The 15,291-nt window shown below is 46.3% G+C and overlaps 1 protein-coding gene across 2 annotated transcripts in view; it reads right to left on the bottom strand.

Moving 5' to 3' along the window:
* Positions 1 to 15,291, bottom strand: part of GALNT9 (polypeptide N-acetylgalactosaminyltransferase 9) — a 189,101-nt gene that overhangs the window by 83,708 nt on the left and 90,102 nt on the right. For both annotated transcript variants that reach the window (XM_053368595.1, XM_053368596.1), the window contains one exon: positions 8,874 to 8,991. In XM_053368595.1, the coding sequence (XP_053224570.1) occupies positions 8,874 to 8,991 (118 nt within the window). The remainder of the gene's footprint in view (positions 1 to 8,873; positions 8,992 to 15,291) is intronic.

The raw sequence follows: 15,291 nt of genomic DNA, 5'->3' as shown, positions 1-15,291 counted from the left end.
TACTGAGTTAGGTCATTGGTCCATGGAACTCAGTATTGTCTGCACTGACAGACAGGAGCTGTCCAGGGTCTTGAGACAGCCCTACCAGCAGATACCTGGAGTTGATTCTGGGACCTTTGGTGTGCAGAGCAGAAGCTCCATCACTGAGCTACAGCCCTTCCTAATCTGGGTCCCACGGTTGGGAAGACTATATTGGGCTTGGATACAGATTTGTGACATTCAGAGATGCTTGCCGTCCAGCATTGCAGTTCACCAGCCTGTGGAAGAGCCAGATGGGTGCATTAGTCATGCAGGCCAAGTGTCTGCACATTTTTACAAACACAGAAGTGACTTGTATGCCTTTAAAACATAATAGGAGACAGTGACCTTTCTTTTAAATAGATGGGATTGATCTGAGTGCATGCTGAGGCTTTCAGAAACTACTACGTTATCAGCTAATGCAACAAAAGGGAGAGTTCAGAGTTTAAATTCAGCATAGGTAAACCGTGAGACTATTATAAAAGATTGTGGCAGAAAGGGGGACTAATGGTAATAATAACAAAGCAACGACTGTTCAAAGGAGCGTGAAATCTCTTTATTCTCAAGCAGGAAAACCAAACCAAGAACAAAGCCAAGCCAGTCTACACAAACACACAAACACACACACAAGGGGCTGTGCCGCTGCTCACTCTGCTTGCCACTCCCCTCACATTCACCCCACAGAGGTTCCCTGTTACAACAACTACACTCACTTTCCACCTTCCTAACCCCATTTCTGCAGCTACTTCTCTTCATCAGCCCTGAATTGCACCCATGTTTTCACCTTCATCCTCATGTCCAGGCCGCCTCCTCCTGCTGCTCTCTCCTATTCTGCAACCCCCATTGCACATACACCTCATGCAGACATACGTATATGTATATTTCAGATGAATAGAATCAAGCCTGGCTCCTTGTGCTTGCTTTACTACAGGAATGGGGGAACCTGCGTCTCTCCAGATATTGTGGCATCCCTGGGGAATTGGCACTCAATGACATCTGGAAGGCCACAGGTCCCCCACCTTTCATTAGAGACATGGCTGGTGCAGAAAAGAGGCAGTGTCTTTCTTTTGGAGGGTCACAGCTTCCCCAACATGACCTCATGCATCCCCATCATTTCGCTGGAACTCTACTTTTGTCTCTGGGCCCTTGATCCCTGGTCTTCCAGGTGTGCAGCCAGTTCCACTGTTTATTGGCCCTCATGGGCTGGTCTTCTCCTTCCTCCTTGGAGAGGAGCCAAAGATCAGGAGGAGTAAAGGGGGGGAAAGTGCAGCTCATTGCTCCTGATGGCTGGCACACTCCAGCTGATGGAAAGAGCACTTTACTAGGATGATTAACAGCCGCACCGTAAAAAGATGGCTCATAAACTCTTTCTATTAGGTCAAATCATAAAGTATGCTTTTAATGTTTATACGCTCCCTTTTCTAAACAATCAAGGGCATCTGTAGCTTCCGCTAATAAGGGGACTTATATAAGGCTTGTCAGGCACTCTGGTTATTTTTAATGAGTCAGGGGAGTAAATAACCCACAGTTTGTTAGAGCTATTGATTTCTGTCTCTTTAACCCTCTCCAGTTCTGCTTGCCTTTGGACAAGCTCAGGCACGAAAGACTGAAGGGCCATGGTGCAGTCGCAGAGCACATGTTTCGCATGATGAGTGTCCCAGGTCCAAATCTCGGCAACTGTTGGAAGCCGATCCATTAGAGTGAATGGGACACTGCCTTCTTACTACAACCAGTCCAGGAGATGGCCCTGGCTGTCACCTCATTCATCTCCGTTTTGTAGAACTCAGCAGGGAGGATTAGAATGTGTTGGCTCTGCCTGCCATTGGCTCTGATTCTGCCTACTGTGGGCCTCCCTGTTCCGGCCCTACCAGTCCAAAAGTGCACCAGCCACCATTGCTGGCAACTCTGGTGAAGACTGGGAACATTCCCTGTCTTAAATCCTGGATATCTATTTCCAAGCAGTGCAGACAGTGCAATAGTGTGGCTCAGTAGAAGGCAGCTTCTGATCTTGCCAAGTCCCCAAAAGCAACTTTCAGATCCCTTGGGTGGTATTTAGCGAACGTTTACTCACGACAGGCCCACCAAAATCAATGGCCCCTAATGGAGTAATGTTCATTCACTTCCATGGCTCTGAGTAAAGCCTGAATACCACCCTGTGTGTGCAAATCCTGTAGCAATCATGCAAATGGTGGGGAAATGTGCATTTTTTTTTTTGTATAATGTGTCCAGCTTGCAGTGGAGAGGGGCAAGGAGTTGGGCAGCCACAGATGTTTTGCCCCCTTGGAACTTCTTAGGGCCATGGTTCCCAATGTGGGGCACATGCCCCACAGGGGGGCAATTTGATTTTTAAGGGGGGCAATTTGAGAATGAGTTATTAACAGTTAATGGCCTTTTAGGCTTCCTCCATGTGAATAGGAGTTCATTTTTGAATAATAAGAATTATATGTCACAGGGGGTGGGCATCAGGATTTTAGAGTTGCTTAGGGTGGGCATAGCCAAAAAAAGGTTGGGAACCACTGTCTTAGGGGGATTGGAACAGAACAGTTACGTGCGACAGTGTTCTCCCCACTTGAGAATGTCCAGCAATAGGTATTCAGAGATGTTCAGTGGGGTTTCTTGTCCCCACTCCTGGCCCTCACTCAGCAATCAAAGATGGCAGCTTTTGGCACCGTGTGGCACAAGAACATAAGAAGAATCCTGCTGGATCAGACCAGCGGCCCATCTAGTCTAGCATGTGGTTCTCATGGTAGCCAATCAGATGCCTGTGGGAAGCCTGCAAGCTGGACATGAGGACAACAGCATGCTCCCCATGATGAATAGCCAGTAACTGGCATTCAGAGGCATACTGTCTTCAACTGTCTCCAACACATCAGTTTGCATTTCTCTGTGCAACTGGATTTCTTATGGACAGTGCCAATCCTGAATGTATTGGATTTGTGACCATTATGCTCAACTGCCTTCAGTAGCAGTAAAGCTCTGCTGGATGAAATGCAATTGCCTCTGGTCTATTTTGTGGGGAATCCTGCAACATGTTCATGTTTTTACTCTGCTAACTATACGTTGGAGTTTTGCTCTGGGTCGATATTGAGTAGAATATATGACACAACATAGCCTTCATGTGGTCACTGATAGCCTCAGCCTCCATGCATTGGTCAAATTGGTTGGTTCTTCTTCCTCAGTTTAATTTCAGCTGGAAATGCAGGTTTTGGGATGTAGGTGGTATTCAGAAAGGTTAGAAATGTTCTTCTAATTCATGAGACTAAATGTACAAAGGGCTAGCACTTAAAACTGGCTCTTTTTCAGGGAATGAATTTGGGATCTTTGCCATGTGCTCTGCTACTGAGCATGGTTCCTTATGCACCTGCAGACACATACTGTCCTGACAGCTGGAAAACAACAAAAAAAGCTTATCTGAAATAAATGTTGCTGTTTAAGAAGGATTTTGGAGGGTCACCAGGCAATATTCTAATCAGATCAGTCACATTAATTAGACAGGATTCTCTGATTCCAGTTGATTAAAATTATTTCAACAAAGGTTTATCAGACATAACAAAACCAAGCAGAAGCCTTCTGTTTTCAATTCAGCAGGAAAATAATGTTAATTAGTAAAGGCATTTTCAAGCATTATTAAGCATTTGCTAATAATTTTTAGCTCCTATCAGCCTTTGCTTTCTCTTCCCCACTCCCCGTGATATTTTAGCTCTGAACTATTCTTGCATGAGAACCTGAGAAATGCAGCCTTCAGATTAAAGGAAGGAATAAGTTGCAATCCCAACCCACACACGCCTGTAGGGCTCTTCAGGGTGGCAGAGCAACTGCACATCCTCACAGTGGCTGAAACAGACACTGGAAGCAGGATAACTGGGTCCTCTCTCTGAACCAGCACCCAGGTGACAGAGCAGTTGAATACAGGTCATGCCCAAAGTTGCCAAGCTACACCAGTGAGTCTGGCTCAGAATCCAATGTATCCCAGACCAGATTCACCTCACAAGACTGGCAATGGATTCACCCATGTTCAGTACTGAAATCATCCTAGTCTTTAATACTAGCATTGCAGTTTGCAGCCACAATGGGACTAAGGAAATTGGGGATGCTTCTGAAATTCTCCGCTTCAGATTTTTGGAGTGTCTGCCCTTGTGCCAGGATCTGCTGGGTAGGTGTACAGCTCACCCAGTGGTGAACCTTTGAGGTTCAGGCGGCATCCTGGACGAAGACCTGAGGGCCACATGGAGAAGCTTGGTGGGCTGCATTTGACCCTCGGGGGACTGAGGTTCCCTACTATTGGTATACAGCACAAAACTCTTAATCTCAAGGTCACGGGTTCAAGCCCCACATTGGGCAAAAAGTTTCCTGCATTACAGGGGGTTGGACTAGATGGCCCTTGTGGTCCCTTCCAACTCTATGTTTCTATGAAAACTGTGGGATGTGAAACACAAGAGCAGTCAAGTACAACATACCTAGAGTGGACATAAAAGGGGATGTCTGGACCAGCCAGTCGGAACTTCCTGTTTCTCCTAAGCTGGGACAGATTTCCTCTGTGTGTTACTAGAGGTGGGCGTGGCCTCACCTGTGCAGGTAACAAAAGCATAGGACTGGCTGCCATCTCTTTCTTTCTGACTACATTCGTCGAAGAAGCAACATCTGCTTAGCCTAAGATGCTCTCTTGGCTTCCAGTCAAGAGAGGACAAAGGAGCTGTCTCCTTATGGGATAGTTTCCAGGTATATTACTTTTCTAAGCTAAGTCTGCCTTCTGGGATCCAATTGTGAACAGAATGTGTGAGTAAACTCTTTTTATACTTTTAAAGAAGACTGTGTTGTTTCTTATCTTTTTATGAGGGACTGAATGGGAATTACCAAAAGGAAACTTATTATAGAGGCTTTAACGAGCCTGAGCAAGTGCATCCGCTGTACAAGTTTAAAAAGGCGAATGTTACTCTGCTAAATTGTGGAACTTGTTAACACAAGTTGGAAAGGATATAATCAAACAATATATCTTCTCCTGCATCCCTGAACATTCCCACAAAAACTACATCTATGAAGCTCCCTCTTCCAATCCACCTTTGTGGGCCAACTTAAATTAGGCTGAATGCTATAGGTCCTCCTCCCTAGCTATAGTCAACCAATACCTAACTTAGGGCTCCTGATTCCAGATTGCTGTTAGGGGTCATCAGTATCAGGCATCTGCCAAAGTCCATACCACATTGGTGATAATCTCAAAAGCCTTCTAGTCCCTTCTCTCTCTCTCTCTCTCTCTCTCTCTCTCTCTCTCTCTCTCTTATATTGGAAGACCTAGGAGAACCAGCACTCTGGGAAGTAGAACTGATTGGGCTAAGAAAGACTATCAAGCTGATGAGCAGCACCAACAGTGGCAAAGGGGAGTAGAACCCCACCATAGCAAGCATCCTGCCCATGTCCCTCCCAAAAAAACCTGGGGGATTCATACCCACCTGCTGCCCAACCCTAAGGACCAAAACATAACCTATCATTTAAAGTAGGCATAGGCAAATTCCAGCCCTCCAGATGTTTGGGACTACAATTCCCACCATCCCTGACCACTGGTCCTGTTAGCTAGGGATGATGGGAATTGTCCCAAACATCTGGAGGGCTGGAATTTGCCTATGCCTGGTTTAATGTGCCTCAGCCTACTTCTTTAAAAGTGCTGACCACTGATACATCATCCTGCTACCTTCAAGGAGACATTTAGCAGCAGCTCTGAGAAAAAAAGTCACAGCAAGCAATCTTGAATATGCTAAGCCTGGTCTACGCCAGGGAGTTGGATGAAAGCTGACAGGCGCCAAATTTAGCTGCTCCGACTCTCTGGCAGCAATTTGAGAGTCAGATGCATCCAGCCACATTCTCCAGAGGCATTTGCCCCAACTGTTTCCATGATGCTGCTAGACCCCAGAACCAGTCCCTCTGGAACAGCCCTCTGCTCAACGTCTACGTTTCAGCACAATTGCATCTTCCAGGGCTCCAGGGCTTGGCTTTTGCTCACTAATTATGTATCAGCCTTTGGCTGCTGTGCCAGGCATCTACAGTCATGCACACCTCAAGGTAGCTGCCCAACTGGAAGTAATTCTCTGGGTGCAAGTAGGACCGGGGGGAGAACTGCAGAGTTGCACACAGATCTGCACGCAAAGCATCCCGTTCATTTCAGCTGGAGGGAATGCAGCCCCCCCCACCTCCACATTAAGAAAGGAGCTGTCAGAAAAGTGCTATGTGAGGTTCTCAGGATTCTTAGAGCCCCAGGTTGTCTCTTCCTGTCAGAGACCGCTGGTGGGAAATTTACCACTCGAGTTTAGATACCCTTCTTTTTCATAGTGTAACACTGCCTGCCAAAAGACCACACAGTTTTCTGTAGTATATTGGTTCCTTCCCTATAACCTTGCACTTCTTTCTCCGTCTCAGTCTCTCCCTTTCCTGGCTCACTACTGTGCTTACCAACCCAGACATGGTTCCATATCCTTCCCTGCACCTTCCTCCTTCATTGGAATCCTTCTGTTCTATGACGTATTTTTTCCGTTTTCCTTTCCTTTCTTCTCATTCTGTCTTCATACTGCAGAGCCTCTACCGACTCATTCCCAGTCCCTGTTCCTAGAGCCCAGGGACCTTTCTTCACTGCTGCTGCTGCATCCTGATGTTTATGCAGATGCTGGGAGCATCTGGGGAATCCTCTCGCTTCACTGTCATCACATCACTTCCAGTCAGCCTGCTTCTTCATTGGGTTGGGCCAGAGGAGAAGCAATGTGGATGGCGGCGGTAGCCTCTTCATTTTCCCATCAGCTGCTACCAGGAGGTTCCTTGGGTAGTAACTGGAGCGGCTTTTTTAAGAAAGGTTAACCCAAAGTTTTTTCCCAGCTCATCAAAAACAAGGCACCAAAATTCTCTAATCTTTCCACCACATCTCCACCACATATGATAGATGTCTCCATTACTTTCCCCACACTTCCAACAGTTGTTTGCTATGTTTTTGTACATCTTTGAGAGCTTTGATGGGGTTAGATACCACCTATATTGCATCTTTAACATGTTTTCTTTAATGTTATAATATGCCGTAAACTTCATAGTTGTTTTCCAGAGGTTTTCCCACTCATTCAGCATTTTAGGGTGTCCAATATCTCGAGCCCATCTAATTATAACTGCCTTAACCTCCTCCTCCTCAACTTCCTAGTCAAGGAGTCGTCAGTACATCTTTGATATTATCTCCGTATTATTATTCACTATTTCCTTCTCAAATTTAGAGGGTTCGATAGCAAATCCATTCTTCTTATACTGTTTAAATGTCTCATAGAGTTGATGATGTTCCAGCCAGCCTGAAGATATTCCACCCAGCTGTTGTGCGGTTGCCATCGTATGGAAAGCTAGGAGGGAACATATCCTGGGCAACAGTTCCTGAGATCCTGAAAGACTCCGCTGACACAGACTAGTCACTGAACTCCTCTTGACCCCGAATAACTATAATAGTTCTTTGCTAATAGCTGAGACATTACCTGGACAACAATAGCATTTACTGACTTTTGATTTGTGGGTTGTAAGGTCAGCAAATGATTCCTGCTCTCGCCTCTTGTTCAGTGACTGCCCCCTGACCTATTTCTGGCAGTATCATGTGAACCAATCTATATTTCCCATTTTAGGTGCATGGAGTCTCTGTCCGGCATCTCCTTGTTATGTTTGGTCCCTAATTATCATTCCAAGGAGCTCAGGGAAGCACACAGAGCTGTTCTGCTCCACCCTCACAACATTCCTTGCAAGGTAGAGATAGTGACTTGCCCAAGTGAGTTTTATAGGTGATCAGGAAATGGGATCTTGGCTTTCTCAGTTGAAACCCACGACTACTCTGATGTCATAGAATCATAGAATCATAGAATCATAGAGTTGGAAGAGACCACAAGGGCCATCGAGTCCAACCCCCTGCCAAGCAGGAAACACCATCAGAGCACTCCTGACATATGGTTGTCAAGCCTCTGCTTAAAGACCTCCAAAGAAGGAGACTCCACCACACTCCTTGGCAGCAAATTCCACTGTCAAACAGCTCTTACTGTCAGGAAGTTCTTCCTTATGTTTAGGTGGAATCTTCTTTCTTGTAATTTGGATCCATTGCTCCGTGTCCGCATCTCTGGAGCAGCAGAAAACAACCTTTCTCCCTCCTCTATGTGACATCCTTTTATATATTTGAACATGGCTATCATATCACCCCTTAACCTCCTCTTCTCCAGGCTAAACATGCCCAGCTCCCTTAGCCGTTCCTCATAAGGCATCGTTTCCAGGCCTTTGACCATTTTGGTTGCCCTCCTCTGGACACGTTCCAGTTTGTCAGTGTCCTTCTTGAACTGTGGTGCCCAGAACTGGACACAGTACTCCAGGTGAGGTCTGACCAGAGCAGAATACAGTGGCACTATTACTTCCCTTGATCTAGATGCTATACTCCTATTGATGCAGCCCAGAATTGCATTGGCTTTTTTAGCTGCCGCGTCACACTGTTGGCTCATGTCAAGTTTGTGGTCAACCAAGACTCCTAGATCCTTTTCACATGTACTGCTCTCAAGCCAGGTGTCACCCATCTTGTATTTGTGCCTCTCATTTTTTTTGCCCAATGATGTCTCACAGTCTGTTTCTAGACAGATTTATTTGGAACTGATCCCCCCTGACTCCAGTCCCATTTACTCCCTAGCTGCATGCTGTGCTTGCGATTGCCACCATAATGCAATTGAAACAGTCAATGGTCAAGCAGACTCAAATAATGAGTTAACACCGAAAGGCTAGTCCGAGCAAGGCTAAATCATTAAGCCGAGAGCTCTTATCTCTTCAAGCCCTACTTGATCTACAGTCCACAAAGCCAATAATGTGTCACTCACCCTCATACCAAGTTCAATGTTTTCTCCCCCATAAACTTCCATTCCAGGGTCAAGAAGGCCGATCTCACCAAAGTACTCTCTGTCCACCACAAACGAACAGCCAATCATGGCTGGTGTCCTGTTGATGAGGGGAAACAAGGACAAACGAAGGACAAAGGGTTCAAACAATGCACCTCTGGAATAGCAGCAACAATTTATGCAATTTATATACAGCCCTTTATCAAAAGATCCCAGAGTGATGTACAAGATTAAAAACACATTACAGAACATCAGTGATAAAACAATATACTTCTTACTATGTTTTTACCTCCCCCCGACACTTTCACAGGCGATTGATTATTAGCCATAGGCCTGGGTAAAGAGGAAAGTTTTTGCCTGGCTTCTAAAGACATGTAATGATGGCGCCAGACAAACCTCTCTGGGGAGAGCATTCCACAATCGGGGAGCCACCACAGAAAAGGCCCTTTCTAAGAAAGGAGGGGCATATTCAAACAAACCCACGTTACACCATGTGATGTCAAAATGAACTTCATATCCATGCATCATATAATTTACATAATTTACATATAAACACACACGGAGCACTGCAACATGACTCCCTCTCTCTCTCTAGCATCAGACAGCAAAGAGAAAGAACAAAGGACAATAGTCCCACTTCACGGAACACAGTAACACAAACATCCTGTCTTCGTCACTTCCCACTTTGTGGGGTCAAAACATACACCGTCATGTGAAAGACAACAATCCCATGACTGCAATCATGGAGCAGGAATTCTAACACCACCCACCCAGTCAATGTGAGTCAGCAAAAACCTAACTCTAGATCTGAAAGGGCTCAGGAGTAGATAATCTGCTTTGTAAGCAGGAGGTCTCAAGTTCAATCCAGGGCTGGGAAAGACAACCTGCATAGAGAGCTGCTGCCAGCCAGTTTAGACAATGGCACTGAGCTAGATGGCAGCTTCCTATATTCCACTGCAATGTGAAAACAGTGCAGTCCTTCCCATGTCTATTCAGAAGGAAGTTAAATTGACTTGCTACAATGTAAGTGAGTTTAGGACAGGGGACAGCAAACTTTTTCAGCAGGGGGCTGGTCCACTGTTCCTCAGATCTTGTGGGGGGCCGGACTATATTTTGAAGGGGGGGGGAATGAACGAATTCCTATGCCCCACAAATAACCCAGAGATGCATTTTACATAGAAGGACACATTCTACTCATGTAAAAACAAGCTGATTCCTGGACCGTCCGCGGGCCGGATTGAGAAGGCGATTGGGCCAGATCCGGCCCCTGGGCCTTACTTTGCCTACCCATGGTTTAGATTAGAAGGTCCTGGCAGCTCCTTCTATCCAAATACAAGCCACTCTGATACTGTTGGGGAGAGAGCATTGCTGAGAAGAAGAGGACATGTTTTGCATATAGAAGGTCCTGGGTGCAATCTTTAGCATCCTTAGCTTTTTTGAAAAAGAACAGACAGATAGCAGGTGACAGGAGAGGATAGCTACCTGAGACCCTGACTGTGATTTGGTTTGTGTATTGTTTTGGAAAGCTCAAGTTACATAGGTACATCAGCCCTTGAACTCAAACGGAATTTAATTTCTTCTCTATCCCTACTCTGAAGAGAGAGGCTCCAAAAGAGAACTACGAAAATGCCAACACAGCCCTTGTAAACAGCCAGCCTTGGTCCAAAAACAATGAGAGCATTAGAGCCCCATTACCCCTTTATTCAAGCAATGATTCAATTCATTCCTTTATTAGATGTCGGTTGTAAAACTTCCCCTAATGGAACTTTATTACCGCCTTAAAAAATAAAAAGAAGGAAAGAGAGAAAGAAAAGAACAGCAGCTTTCTTACCAGGGAAGTAATATTTTACCAACATGCAGCAAACATTCTAATCAATTTGCCTTGTGTTTAATAATAATAAACAAATGCACGGAGGACTGATAAATTGAATCAGAGATCCTCCTGCCAAGTCTATTGTGGCTTGTAATGACAATAAAAATAATAACGATCAAGCAAAGTTCTGAAATAAACTTCAATGCATACAAAAGGAAGCTGCAATCTGGCTCATCTTGTGTGTTTATATCTGACGCCTGGTGTTGCTCCTGCTTGAAAATGGAGCACGAAAGAAAACCAGCAATACTCAGAGGAATTCAATGGGACTTACTCACAGCTAAGTATTTACAGAATTGCTGCCCAAGGCTGGAAGGCAGGGATAGAAACCTGTGGCCTCCAGATGTGGTAGAGTACCCCTCTTTTCACCCCTTCATGGATCACTGCCTTGCCGTGGTGAAGGGGCTTGAATAACTCAAGAAGCTATGAACTATGCCGTGCAGGGCACCCAAGATGGACAGGTCATAGTGGAGAGTTTTGACCAAACGTGATCCACCTGGAGCAGGAACCAGCAAGCTACTCCAGTATCCCTGCCAAGAAAACTCCATGGCTGGAGGAGACTCTTGAGAGTCCCATAGATTGCAAGAAGATCAAACCTATCCATTCTGAAGGAAATCAGCCCTGAGTGCTCACTGGAAGGACAGATCCTGAAGCTGAGGCTCCAATACTTTGGCCACCTCATGAGAAGAGAAGACTCCCTGGAAAAGACCCTGATGTTGGGAAAGATGGAGGGCACAAGGAGAAGGGGACGAGAGAGGACGAGATGGTTGGCCAGTGTTCTCGAAGCTATGAAGATGAGTTTGACCAAACTGCGGGAGGCAGTGGAAGACAGAAGTGCCTGGCGTGCTCTGGTCCATGGGGTCACGAAGAGTCGGACACGACTAAACGACTAAACAACAACAACATCCCTCTTTTCAACCCTGACAACTGGCCATGCTGGCAAGGATTTTGCCTCTCATTATTACCCCTGCTCCAAGCCAAGCCTAAATCATTTTTGCTAAATCATTTTGGGAGTCATGGTTATCCTATTCATCTGATTTCAGTGGGACTTAAACACAGCATTCACTGGGCTGAGGCCTGTCATTCTGCAAGCTGGGGTTCTTGTTGCTGCTGCAGCAGTTGTGGATGATAACCTTCATTTGCAAAATGCCTTTCCTGGCAAGGTGTGTCTGCCTGCCTGCCTCATTATTGACTATTGACCATTATTGACATAATGATATAAAGAAGAAGAAGTTGTTGTTGTTCCTAGTCTTTGGCCAAGCAGGAATTGTGAGCTTCTGCTTTCCCCTCCTTGGTGCTGGGGTATCCCATGAAAGGGATCCACAGGGAAGTGCTTCTCTCCATAGATCCACACGGGGGCTGGGGGCCAGTGGCAAAGCTTCAAGCTCTGGCTTGGGGGCGGAGAGCAGGGGAGGGCATGGCTGGCTTGCATCCTGGAGGTGTGGCATGTGTCCTGGGGGTGTGGCACATGTCCTGGGGGTGTGGTGGCCTGTGGGGGTGTGGCACCCAGCATGGGGGGGGAGCTGCAATGGCACCCCACCAAGATCGTGCCCCCGGGGGCGGTGCGCTCCCCCCACTCGCCCACTCCGCCAGTGCTGAGGGCCATAGCACTCCCTAATTTGGCTACCCAATGCCAAGTCAAACTCACCTTGGCATTGTTGTTGTGGCCTATTTTTAACCCCCCGAAACATTGGATTTACCAATATGTCCTGATGAAGGTGGATTTGTGGTGCCCGGGCATACAAGGAAGGGCTGCAGCTCAGTGGTGCAGCACCCGCTTTGCATTCACAAGGTCCCATGTTCAATCTGGATCAAATTGCTCCCCCATCCCAAGAGGTGAAGGAAAACATGTCTGAGTTGGCATTGTCAAGGGTGAGGGGGAAGTCCGAAGTATCTACCAGCCCAGCCCAGCCCAGCCATAATCAATCAAACAGAATCTATTTTGTTTATAATCACTCTTTCTCATCCAGCTAGTAGTGAGAGGAAGACAGATACAGGGAGCGAGAGAATGAAAGAGAGAGGGGGAAAGGTGATTAATGTTGGCCAAACTGCTTTTGGATAATCTGATGGGCTGGCCTATGGGTGCAGAGCATTATCAAGAAGAGTATCAGCAAGGGGACATCTAACGCTGGAACAATGAAATGGCTTTTGGTTTTGGCAGGGCTGGAGCTTTCCAAGTGCTACACTGCAAATGAATATTGTTGTACTGGGGCAAGGGAGAGATTGTGAAGTCAATCTGTGTAAATTACTTTAAGATGTTCTTCTGTGAGCACAGCTTGAGATCCTCTGGAGAAGTGAGAATGCTGCTGTCCAAGGTGGCAAAGACAAAAGTGGTGAGCTGGGGTTGCCCTTGTGCTATACTGGTGACTTTGCATCTTCCCACAGTGGCAGGATACCCTCCAACATTTCTCCAATGAAAATAGGAACACCATAAGGAAAAGTGGGACATTCTGGGATCAAATCAGAAACCAAGACAGTTTCTATAAATCCAGGACTGTCCCTGGGAAATAGGGGCACTTGGAGGGTCTGATAATGTCCTCAATGGGATAATATACTTGCTCTTTTTTAGTTCTTGAGTGTGAAGAAACCAGCACACCTTGCTCTTGACAGACAGGGCGTGGGAATAGATGGATCATAGGTGTGATATATTCTGACAGATCTTGTCTCCCTTAATGCCTTAATCTAATCTGACAATCCGGGAGGAGGGGGAAAATTGGCCTGCCATCTGTCTCTTTTGCTGCTCAAACACCGGTATGATTTTATTTCCCAGATGTCTTTACAGAGGAGGAGGAGGGGAGAGAAGTAACTTCTGATTAGAATCAAAGTGACACAAATCCACACCCGCACCACTGAAGTCAAAAGGATGTCAAGAGAGTCGGCGAGACGTCAACAAAGACTTAATAAGCACCAAAAAACAACAACAACTGAGTTTTCTCAGGCCATTGAAGCAGGGAGAGCTTGCGAGAGGCTGGGCAGAAAGACGCCGTGTTTCACTGCAAACTCATTTCGATAAATTAGAGAATGTCAAAACACACTTTGTGGAGATGGCGGAATACTTGCGCATGGCACCTTGATGGAGCATCACCTGCCTCGTTCTATGGTACATTAAGCAATCGGCGAGAAACGTATGGGTTGTTTTAACAGGCCACTACTGCTGGGATAAGGAGATAAAAATTCAAGGCAGAGGCGAGCCTGACTGGAGACAGGTGACTAATGGCTCCAGGAGGTGTTGATAATGGAATGCAACAGAGCAGTCCATCAATAGGCAGAGCAGGTGAGTGGGGAGGGAAGCAGCCCGGTGGACCATTAGGCCTCTCTGTCTGGCCTCTGAGGCTGCTTTGGGTAAGCCATTTATGGTGTATGATATCAGGTGTAGGGCAGCTAAAGATGCAGCTAGAGTGAAAGGTGGACTGTGGAGCCGGCAAAGTCCCAGCACTTGGGAACTGCCGACCAGCAGCTGATTGTTGAGGCTTGCAAGTGCATGGCCTTGAATCAACCAATCATCAGGATTTGCAAAACATGGTGCAGACTATCAATGACTACTAGCTATGGTGGTCATGTTCTATCTCTCCTATCGAAGGCAATACATTGGTACCTCGGGTTACATACGCTTCAGCTTACATACCCTTCAGGTTACAGACTCCGCTAACCCAGAAATAGTGCTTCAGGTTAAGATCTTTGCTTCGGGATGAGAAGAGAAATCATGCTCCGGCCGCGCGGCAGCAGTGGGAGGCCCCATTAGCTAAAGTGGTGCTTCAGGTTAAGAACAGTTTCAGGTTAAGAATGGACCTCCGGAACAAATTAAGTACTTAACCCGAGGTACCACTGTATGCCCCTGAATGCCTGTTGCTAGGAATCACATGTGGGGAGAGTTGCTGTTGCAGTCAGGTTGGCCACTATGAGAACAGGCCTAGATGGGCTGTTGGCTTGATTCAGCAGGCTTCTTTTGTGTTCTTCAAGTCTTATGCCACTGAGTGCCAAAGTCTGCCATCTCTGCGTGGCAGGGAGTATGAACAAGGAACCCAGCACATCATGAGGCTCTGCCTGCTTAGCTTCACTCCCAGATCCTATGGCTTTGTGAACTTCTGGCTTGACGTTTTGCAGTGAGGAATGAAAAGGGGATTTTTTTTTGTGGGGGGGGAGTTATTACTTGGAGGCAAAAGTAGTGACAGCGCCTTCTCGGCAGTGGCACCCTCCCATCAGTTATCAAGGAGATAAAGAACTACACAACTTTTAGAAGACATCTGAAGGCAGCCCTGTATCAGGAAGTTTTTAATGTTTGGTGGTTTATTATGTTTTTATATTTTGCTGGAAGCAGCCCTGAGTGGCTGGGAGAACCCAGTCAGATGGGTGGGGTATAAATAATAAAATAATTCTTTTTATTACCTCATTTGACTTCTTTTTAAAAGAGTTTTTGCTGTTCCACAAGTGGCACTGTGGAGTCACCGCTCCCTGCCCACCCTGTGCTTTTCAGCATGTTGCTACCGCATGATGTAAGCATGTTCCAAGGGCCATGCAATCACAGAATGG

This window comes from Podarcis raffonei, chromosome 16, assembly GCF_027172205.1.
Source record: "Podarcis raffonei isolate rPodRaf1 chromosome 16, rPodRaf1.pri, whole genome shotgun sequence".
NCBI classification, from domain to species: Eukaryota; Metazoa; Chordata; class Lepidosauria; order Squamata; family Lacertidae; genus Podarcis; species Podarcis raffonei.
Note: the sequence above shows the minus strand (reverse complement) of the source record. Positions and strands in the feature narration are given on the sequence as shown.